Raw genomic sequence first — 11,273 nt, forward strand, 5'->3', positions numbered from 1 at the left:
AGAGAGAGAGAGTGGGGTGTGTGTGTGTGGCCAGCTCAGCCCACCAGGGGGCGGGGCTGGCTGGCATGTGGTGCTGGGGGATCGAACCGCGGTCCCTGATGCTTTGCTAAGCTTGTTCTAAATAGGTGCTTTAGACCACTGAGCCATCTCTCCAGCCCCTGACTTTGAACTCAGTTATCTTCTTGCCTCAACCTCCCAAGTGCTGGGATTACAGGCATGCAGCATCATGCCTGGAAGTTGGCTTAAACTTAAAGGTTTTATTTAACATTTTGTTGAATGTTTATGGAAGGAAAAGCCCAAGAAGAGAAACACTAATTTGTTTGTTTGTTTTGAGGCAGGATCTCACCATATCTTACCATGTAGGTTAGGCTGACTTTGAACTCACTTAGGCAGCCCAAGCTGGCCTTGAATTTGCAGCAGCCCTCCTGTCTCAGCCTCTCACATGCTGGGATCACAGGCATGTGCCACTATGCCCCGTTTATAATTTCTTTATCAATGTTGTTAAAACTTCATTTATTTTCAACTCTGATCAAAGCTTTAATAAAGATCAGTCAGTCATTCTAGACTTCAGCAAAATATTTCTTGCCTAGAGTTGTCATTATAATTAAAATTTTTCCTTTCTTCCTTGGATGCCAAAAACACTAGGAAATGAATTTTAGTCATTTTGTCAGGAATTTGTGTGGGGGTATGTATATAGTTAGTAAATATATAGTTGATATTCTGTGTATCAAATATATGTATATGTATAAAAATGCAAATTTTTTTGTAACTCAATGTAATATCTACAGTGGTAGTTAAACCAAATCAGATTTCCCCATAAGGGGCCCACCAGATAGTTCAGCGGACTAAAGCGCCTGCTTAGGCAGAATACAGAGGCTGGGGCTCCATCCCCTGCATGCCATGTGGGGCCCGGCCCTGGTGTGCACTGAGATGTTGATTGCGACTGGGCGTGATGGCACAAGCCTGTAATCCCAGCGGTTAGGAGGCTGAAAACAGGAGGATCACTGTAAGTCTGATCTACGTAGTGAGTCCCTGTACACCCTGTAGACTCTGTCTTAAATTCCATTAAAAAAAAAAAAAAGAAAAGAAAGAAAAATATTTCCCCATAAGGTCAACTTGAATTTGATTTGGTTCTTGCAACCCAAATCATGGCACCAGTTAATTTTATGACCTGAGATATCACTGTATTTTGAACCCTTATTATTCTACTGGGTTATAGAAACTAAATTTCAGTGAACTTAGGGTGTTTTTTTTTTTTATCCTCTTTCCTCTTGGGTTATATGCAAGGTAATGATGTGCCGGTAATGGTAATAAGTGGTGGCATGAGTCTCACCATAGGCACTGCTGCCTAAGATCTTTTCATGTGAACCCAATTTTTGGCAGGTTTGTGCATCTTTGCTGCTGCAGTCCCTGTGACCCTTTGGAGGTCACTAGCTCTGTCGTGTGCATGTTGCACTAAGCTCATGGGCTATCATTCTGTATTACGCATGTTCATTTAGATGTTGGAGAGCTTTGTGGAGTGGTACAGTTCTGTCTGCTTTAAAACTCATCTTGCAGAAGTCTTATTGCTTCATTGTAGTACCCTACACAGAAAAATTTTATTTCTGCCTCTCCAGGATACAAGAGTTCAGGAAATACTGAAGAGTTCAGATGCAATCACATCTTTAAGTCTACTTTGAGCTATCTTGTTAATTTGTTAGCCTTTTGCTAGAAGAACTCAACTTAAATGAAACTTAATGTGGGATACTTTCTTCTGAACCTTATGTATTTCCAAGTTTATTTGGTTTACAATACAAGAAATCACGGTACGTGTAGTATTCCAAGTGTTTAGTCTTGAACTCTAATTTCAGCTTTTGAAATTCTGTGCTGGCACTGAATATTTTTCTGTGTACTACTAGAACGTACCATCTGGATACAAAGACTGCAACTCACTAAAAAGAAGGTGATATTTTAAAGTATTTTCCCACCACAGATATAAATACATAGAAAAACAATTTTTCAATCATTTTTCTTTTTAATATATTGGGTATTAAATGCAGTGTTTAATACAGTTGATGTGCCAGTCCATTGCCACATTATAAAGTTTTTTTTATAATATATCAAGCCTTATTTCTACATTCCTCATCATGATCAGTCAGAAAGAACTCTGACTATTGATTTATCATAACATCAACAACGTGGGGTTAAACTTTCCATGATCAGGCAAAAAGGGAATCTGAGGAGGCCAGTTTTTCTGTTCCACTAACATTGATTTTAAAAATGATCTTGTGGTTGTCAGATCCAGGTATTATTATCAAGGACTTTCTTTCATTTCAACAAAGAAGTAGTAAAAATTCTAGATTGTTTGAAAGTTTTTCTTATTTCCCCTTCTACTCTTTAGGTGTTCCCAGAAGTTAACTCCTGGTAAAATACCAGCAAGTGACCCTGACTCTGGTGTTGAAGATGAAGACTTTTCTCCAAGACCAGTTCCTAGTCCTCATCCAGTGAGTCAGAAGGTATCGCTGACCTTATAATGAACTCACCTTTGTGGTTAGAGACCCGAAAGTCTCTTCATGTTAAAGTACTGAACAGTACCTAGAACTTGTTTAAGCATTGTTCTAGCTCCCTGTATCTATTTGGCTTTATCTCTATGTAAATGTATATGAGGTATGATTTTTTTTTTTTAAAGTCATTAATTTTTCTTACCGTTATATGTTTACTGTAGAAATGACATTAAGGCCAACTTTTTTTTTAAAGCATTTATTTGTGTGTGTGTGTGTGTGTGGCCAGCTCAGCCCACCAGGGGGCAGGGCTGGCTGGCATGTGGTGCTGGGGGATTGAACCGCGGTCACTAAGCTTGTTCTAAGTAGGTGCTTTAGACCACTGAGCCATCTCACCAGCCCCTATGAGGTATGATTGAAAAGCAGCCAATGTTTAAAATTTTATTACAGTAAAAACCACATTGCCAATGTTCCCCCTCACTTCACACAGGCTTATACCATCATTTTTTGCCACTTTATTTTGGGGCAGGGGCGACTGGATCTTGCTCTGCAGCTCAGGGTTGCCTTGAGCTCACTGTATAGTCCAGGCTAGCTTCAAAGTCATGGAGATCCTCCTGCCTCAGTCTCCCTAGTGCTGGGATTATGGGCATGCACCAACACACTCATCTGTTCTCACCCCTTTCTAAAGCAGTTCAGGAAGTCTGCTTTTATGTCTCTTTAGGTGTGTTGTTGTGGTTACCTTGATGTTCTGAATTGATTCACAGTGTTAACCTTTCATGGCCATTTTCACTTTGGAAAAGAACTAAAATTCCAATAGTGAAAGATGCTTTAAATAACATGGATGAGGACATACTATTGTGTTTTTATAAAGACCCACCTTTACCATATTTTTGATCATACCTCATGAAGTCATAAAGAATACGTCCTGAATCATTTCAGAAAGTGGCAGTGGGCTAGAATAAGTATGTTCAAACCAAAAGGGAGCAGGGAATATTTTCAAGGGAGGTTAATAGCAATACGTAATAAATTTTTATTTAAATATCACCATATATTTTGATCACACTTTGTATACTTTACAAATGCGTACCATTACTATTATATGTAATACATATTCACATATGTATAATATTATATGCATAATAAGTACATGTACTTACTCCCAGAAAAAAATCTGTGGCATAGATTGGTTAAGATACCTGCCCAAGATCTCAAACTGTATAGTAAAGCTGGCATTCTAATTCAGGAAGTTTGATTTTAGAATTAGAGCTTGCCAAAACTGTATAAACCCAGCAATCTATACAATCACCAAAATTTGACCTTGGTTTTTGTTACTATATTCAGAGAAAACTTTCTGTTTGCGTTCAGAAGTCAGTTACTAATAACCTGTCATAATTTTTTTATTGCTTCCAGCTAGCGGGCTATTTTAGAATTGTCGTTTACCTTAATTGGACTAGCTATTTACATTAGAAGAAAAAGGAATAGGAAAGATTCCTTAAAATTTATATTAAGGTATAACAAATTCACCATAAGCATTTTGACTTTATTCTCTTCCATCTCTTAAGTGATTTCAATAGAAATAACAGAGTAACTTCACTTAGTAACAAAATATTTTAAAATATTCATTGGAGAGGTGAAGCCACTGCCTGTGATAATTCTTTTTTAGGAGTGAAGGTAAAAACTGTTTTCTGAAACGTTTTCCCCATCTGTAATCTAAGCAGTGTTCATCAGTTATCCAATAGAGGGAGTTCTGTTATTAAAGAAGTTTGGGAGGTGTTTACCTTTTTTCTCTGAGGACAAGACCTTCTTTATTTTTTTCACAGTTGTACTTTTATAGATGATCATATAAGATGCCCAGAAAATATGTTGATAGTCTCATAATGAACAATTTAAAATTCATAATTGAATATTACGTTGGAAATACTGGTTTAAGGAAAGCAAAGCATATCTTTCTCCTAAAAGTTTCTTCTTACTTATTTATAGATTTCTAAGATCCAGCCATCAGTTCCTGAACTTTCACTTGTATTTGATAGCAATTTCAAAGAATCCAATCATCTGTCTAATACATTGGCTTTGATGAATACTGAAATTCCTCCATTGATCAACCATTCTGAGCACTTGAAGCCCTTCCAGCCTGATCTTCATGATGAGAAACACAACCCAGAAGCTGAAGCTGGAGACCCTTTGAAAATGATACCCAATCAATTAACCCAGAGTACTGCTCCTTTGAAGCTTTGTAAAGTAAAACAGCCATCTTCCTGTTCCCATCTTGAAAACAACGTTGTTAAACCATCTCCTCCTAATGTGCTACCTCCTGATGTATCTGAGAAGCTTCAAGTACTTGTTCATGGCAATGTACAAAAAGAAGAGTATCCTCAAAGACCCTCCACATTTAATTCTAGGCAGTCTTCTCTTGTTTCACAGTCCCACCCACATAATTTTGTCTTTTCGTCCCATCATTCAGGAAGATCAGGGGAACTTGAGATACCTCCTCCATTACTACCACCTTATTATTCCGCAAATGTTTGTACCTGTTGTCAGCATTATGGTCATATTCAGTATAGTCCCATAAATTCTTGGAAAGGAATAAATACGGTAGGGTCCATTCAAGATCTCCAAAGTGACGCACTTCAGAAGCATTCATTACTTCACCCAAATGGATGTCCAGCTCTGTACCATAATGCATTCTATTCTTCAAGTAGTCCTGTAGCCTTGAGACCTCAAGGAGGCATGGATAGTTGTCCTTCCCATAGCAGTACAAAACCATCACCTGTGGCATGGCCTTCACCTCTGGACTCATGTAACCCACAGCCTTGTGTATTGTGCACCCACACTCCCACACCTGGGTCAGATAATGGAATGATGGGATTATCTCCAGATGCATATCGATTTGTCACAGAGCAAGACAGACAGCTGAGACTACTTCAGGCACAGGTTTGTTTGGAACTTTCATAGTTTTACTAAATGTTTGGTATTAATAGGGTTTCTGAAGACCTGAGAATTTACCAGCCATGTTGGCATGTGTGTGTAATCCCAGCACTCTGGGAAGCTGTGGCAGGAGGATCATGAGTTTAAACCCAGCGTGGTAATCTTAGCTACTTAAAGACTGTGTCTCAAAATAAAATCTGAAAAAAATAGAACTGGAGATGTAGCTCAGTCCAAAAGCCCTGGAATCAGTGCTCAGTACCAAAACAAAAACTGGAAACTCACTCTTTCTTTCTTTCTTTCTTTCTTTCTTTCTTTCTTTCATTCATTCATTCATTCATTTATTTATTTATTTATTTTGTGTGTAGCCAGCTCAGCCCACCAGGGGGCGGGTGGGCTGGCATGTGGTGCTGGGGGATTGAACCGAGGTCCCTGTGCTTTGCTTGGCTTAGCTTGTTCTAAGTAGGTGCTTTAGACCACTGAGCCATCTCACCAGCCCTGGAAACTCTTTATCAACTACATTTCATAGAAAAAAATTGAAAACTAGAAAGAAAAAACCTTAGAATCTGAATTTTAGGTTTGTTTTATAGATGAGTGTAATGTGAACTAGAGAGAATTTAGCTGAATGCTACATTGCTAGTTAATAGTAGAACCAGTATTAGAAACCAAGCCTTCTCTTTTATATATCCTAACCCAGCAATGGTGATCTTTTAGAGCATTCAGTGATACAAACAGCCTGCTGTGGCATGTAAGCCATAGGCTTACCACTGCTGTGATCTAACCTATAGCGTAATTACATTTTTCTTTCATTTTCTGTCTCTAATGAAGACTTTATATTTCAGTAAGTTTTTATATGCAGCTAAATGTTAAAGCCTTCTATTTAACTAGATATAAAGGCTGGCATATCTCTAGTTTGCCAATCCTTTCATATACTAACCCTAGCCAGTCTACATTAAGGGAGTGAGTCAGTAACAATGTATATCTGTATTGGATTTATTCCACTCACTTCATTCTGAAATGTTCCCTTCAGGGCTTTATTGCAGAGTTCTTAGTCTTTTAATTATATCCTTGAACAGTTTAGACTACAAATATTGTGGGTTTTTTCCCCCTAATTAACATCTTTCCTCCACATATGTACCACAAATTATCCCTCCCTTTATACTCAGTATCAATGGGAACAACCAGAAATGTTCATATTTTTCCATTATATTTTATCTATACAAATATATTATTATATGCATAATGTGCTATTTAAAATTTTTTGTTTATAAAATTGAAAGATGGTGTTTGCATGTTGCAAAAAAAAATTCAAATTGTGATTTAAAATGCTCTGAGGGCCAGCCATATAGCTCAGCAGACTAAAGCACCTGCTTAGGCAGAGTGCATTGGCCATGGCTCAATCCCCAGTGTGCAGTGCCTTGCGGTGCCAGACCTGCCCCCAGGGCACACTGAGATGGAGGTTGAGACTGGGCATGGTGGCACACACCTGTAATCCTAGCACTTGGGAGGCTGAAAACAGGAGGATCACTAGGAGTCTGATCTTTGTAATGAGACCTTATAGACCCTATACTAAATACATACATTGAATAGGAACACATGAAAACAACTAAGCATTTAAACCTAAGTAAATCCCTGAAATTTTTTGATACATTATTATAAACACAAAAATGTAAGGTAGTTAAATTGAAAGACATTGAAAAGTCTTGATCATCTATTTCCTGTCTTGTTAAAAAAAAAAAAAAAAAAAAACAGTAAACGCTAATACGATCCTTTACGCTATTTAGGAAATCTTATTACTTGAGGTTTAATGTTTAAAATGTAACATAGACTGGGTTTTCATCTATCTGAATTATACAAAATATACAGAAAATCTTCTATAGTAAATATACAGTGTTTTCCTCATTCATAAACTTTTAGTTCTTCAGACAGTGTTTTACTGTGTACTTCAGGCTTAACTTAAATTCACAGGGCCCACCAGATAGTTCAGCGGACTAAAGTGCCTTCTTAGGCAGAGCACAGCGGTTGGAGTTCCATCCCCAGTGTGCTGTGCTGGGCCCATTCCCGGGGCGCACTGAGACAGCAGTTGAGACTGGGCATGGTGGTGCATGCCTAAGGCTGAAAACAGGAGGATCACTACCAGTCTGATGTGTGTAGTAAGCCTGTGTTGGTGGTATAGTGGTGAGCATAGCTGCCTTCTGATCTGTGTAATGAGATGCTGTAGACCCTGCCCTAAATACATAAAAAATAATAATAATAAATTTAGGAATTCCACACCAACTTCAAACTTGGGGTGATCCTAGATCAGCCTCCTGAGTGCTCAGCCGTGAACTTTTTTTAAAAATACTTTTATTTTATTAGGTCATATAAGAACTCCCTTTATTATTCTGCATAGAATTCTGTTGTAATTATGTAGTTTTTGTAACTCTTCTCTTGTTATGTCAGTTTGAAGTTTCTTTTATTGCAAACGTGCAGCAATATGTATCCTAATGCATCCCACTGTGTGTGTTAGCATCTCTACAATAAAACTGAAGTCAAAAGGAGTGTACATTTTAAAAGTTCAAAATACCCAAATTTACACCTCTGTCAGTATTCCAAGTTTCATTTTGTTGCAGTGGTTAAAGGACTGGGCTCTGGTACTAGATTTCTTGAATTCTAATTCAGTTTCTCTGTAATATATATTATGCAACTATGGATAAGTAGCCTTATCTCCCAGGCTGCTTTCTTATATATGTCATAGGGTTATATATAAATCTTACACAATGTTTTAGAATTGAATGAATTTATAGGGGCTTAGAATAGTACCTGGTGTATAGTTAGTACTTGATTAATGTTAACCAGTATTATAGTGCCTTATCATTATTTTCTTAGTTAATGATACCACCTGACATCAAGTTACTTGGGCCTAATTTAAAAAAAAAAAAAAAAAAACAACCTTGATTTTTTTTGGGGGGTGGGAGTTATAGCTCGGTGGTAAAGCTATTTCTTACCATGTGTGAGGACCTGGGTTCAATCCCCACCACTGAGGCACTGAGATGGGGAAGAAAGCCCTATGTTCTACTTTGTACATATATTCTGAACTTAATTGCTGTTCACTATCTTTCATACTGCCACGCTGATTCACATGTTCATCTAATTATACCCATACATGCTGCTTTCCAGTACTGTCCTCTCATGCTTCCCACAATTAGAAATAGCACAGTCATCTTTTAAAAGCACAGATCAGAGCTGGGGAGATAGCTCAGCAGCATAAGTACCTGCCTGACAAGCAAGAAGTCCCAAGTTCAATCCTCAGTACTGCAAAAATAAAATAAAAGATAAATGAATAAAAATAAAAGCACAGATCAGATCACAGTGCTCCTTAAAATCTGCTAATGGTTGTCCATTATTACTGGAATAAAATCCAAATTCCTCACTTTAGCCTCAAAGCCTTTTATATTTGGGGTGTTTTTTGTTTTGTTTTGTTTTAGGGGTTTTTTTGTTTTGTTTTTGTTTTTTCTCGGAACCGGGGATTGAACTCAGGCCCTTGCATTTGCCAGGTAAGTGCTTATTCTACTGAGCTAGCTCCCCGGCCCCAGTTTTGTTGTTTTTTGAGGCAGTCTCACTGTATAGCTCAGGCTGAACTCATTGTGTAGCCCTGGCTCATCTTGTACTTGTGGTGATCCTCCTAATTCAGCCTCTCAGTGCTGAGATCACAAGCATGTGCTACCTTGCCCTGCTTGTTTTTATTTGTGGACAGGGGATTGCACTCCAGAGCTTTGCATTTAGCTACATTCTCAGCCCTTTTTATTTTAAGACCTGATCTCATTAAATTGCCTGGTCTAGAATGAAATTTGTGATCCTCTTGCCTCATCATCTAGGTGCTGGTCTTACAGATATGTGCCACCACACCAAGCTCAAAGGCCTTTGTGGTTCAGCTGTCTCCCTTTGTCCACTCTTATCACCACCTTCTATGTTCAGTGCAGCCACTGTGGTATGCTTTTTGTTCTTCAAATATAAAATACATGCTTATACTTAGTTCATAAGTTTTCAGTTCCCTTTGGCTGAAACACTCCTCTTCTGGTTCTTGTTATGGCCACAGTAGAAGAAAATACATTTTTATATATAGCATACTGGCTAATTTTAGGCCCTAAAAATTATTGAGTGATGCTTATGTGATCTTTCTAAACTTCACTCTTCTATAAAATAAGAGAGATCCTGGCAAGCACAAGGGCCTGAGTTCAATCCCCGGTTCTGCCTAAATAAATAAATAAAATGAGAGATGATCTGTATATTTATAAATTGAGGGCTGAGGATATAGTTCAGTGGTACAGCACCTACCTGGCAAGTGCAAAGTCCTCAGTTCAAGTCCCCGTACCAAATAAATTAATTAATTAAAATATAAAATAAGAATTTATACAGAGCATGGTGTTTTATGCCTGTAATGAACACTCTGCGAAGCTGAGGCAGAAGGACTGTTAATTTGAGTCTCGCCTGAAAAATTTAGTGAGATTTTTGTCTCAAAAAAATTAAAGGGGTAGGGATACAGCTCAGTGTGAAGACTCTGAGTTCAATCCCTAGTACCACTAAAGGAAAGAAAAGGTTAAGTGAGTTTTTTATAAGGAGCTTAGTTTAAAAAAAAAAAAAAAAAGTTTAGGGTAGGACTTGGCTTTAGCAAGCACCCAGCAAGTTAGAATTTATTCATCGCCCCCCCCCTTTTTTTTTCTCCAGACTTGTGATTCTCTTGTTTTCAGCCTCCTAAGTGCTGGGATTATAGGCGTGTGCCACCACACCCAGTCTCAATTGATGTCTCAGCTTGCCCTGGGACAGGGCCAACAGACATGCAGGAGATCAAATCCCAGCCACTATGCTGTGCCTAAACAGGTGCTTTGGGCTGTTGAGCTATCTGGCTGGCCATCATCTCTTTTAATAATTCACAACAACATTAGTTTTTGAGGGTTTTTTTTCCTATATTTTTTTAGAGAAGGGTCTACAGGATGTTCATGGTCTTACTACTAGATTGGACTCTTAGTGATCTGCCTGTTTACAGCCTCCCAAGAGCTGAGATTACAGGCGTGCACCACCACGCCCAGTCTCAACAACATTAGTTTTAGGTGATATTGAAACTCATAGGGATTATGTATTTGGTACAGGGTCTCTCCATGCAGCTCAGACTCAACTCCTCCTGTTTTTAGCCTCCCCAGCACTGGGATTACAGCCTGCATTACCACACTACACCCTTCTCTGTAGCTAGTTCAGCATGCCCATGGGCAGGGCCCAAGAAGCCTGTGGTGCTGGGGATTAAACCCAGTCCCTGCGCTTACCTACACAGGCACTTAGTCTGCTTAGCTATCTTGCTGGCCCTACTCATACGAATTAAATTAAATAACTTGGGGCCAGGGAGATGGCTCAGTAGAATAAGTGTTTCCCTGGCAAGCGCAAGAGCCTGAGTTGAATCCCTGGTTCCGCACCACAAAAAAAAAAAAAAAAAAAAAATTGAATAACTTATTCAAAAGGTAGCAAAATAGGTTTTTTGTTTGTTCATTTTTGTTTTTTGAGACAGTCTCTATGTAGTTCAGGCTTTGAACTCAGTACATAGCCCATGCTGGCCTTGAATTTTCAGCAGTCCTGCCTCAGCCTCCCAAGTACTGAGATTATAGGTGTGCACCACACCCAGTTTAGCAGAATAGGATCTAAGCTTATATATGCATGATGCTAGTGTTTATGCTCCAAATCACTATACATCCGTATATCATTTTATATTATTGATTCAATGTCTGTTTCTAATCTTATTGATAATGCTTATATCAATAAGGTTAACCCTCTAAAATTAATATTGGTTAGGTATAGTAATACTTTTTTTTTTTTTTTTTTTTTTTTTTTGCGGAACCGGGG

The 11,273-nt window shown here is 38.4% G+C and overlaps 1 protein-coding gene across 1 annotated transcript in view; it reads left to right on the plus strand.

Annotated features, from left to right (window-relative positions):
* Window positions 1-11,273, plus strand: part of Stil (STIL, centriolar assembly protein) — a 69,443-nt gene that overhangs the window by 41,244 nt on the left and 16,926 nt on the right. The window contains exons 9-10 of the mRNA XM_023724187.1: window positions 2,381-2,495; window positions 4,461-5,411. Coding sequence (XP_023579955.1) covers window positions 2,381-2,495; window positions 4,461-5,411 — 1,066 coding nt within the window. The remainder of the gene's footprint in view (window positions 1-2,380; window positions 2,496-4,460; window positions 5,412-11,273) is intronic.

This window comes from Octodon degus, unplaced genomic scaffold, assembly GCF_000260255.1.
Source record: "Octodon degus isolate 3935 unplaced genomic scaffold, OctDeg1.0 scaffold00107, whole genome shotgun sequence".
Taxonomy (NCBI): Eukaryota; Metazoa; Chordata; class Mammalia; order Rodentia; family Octodontidae; genus Octodon; species Octodon degus.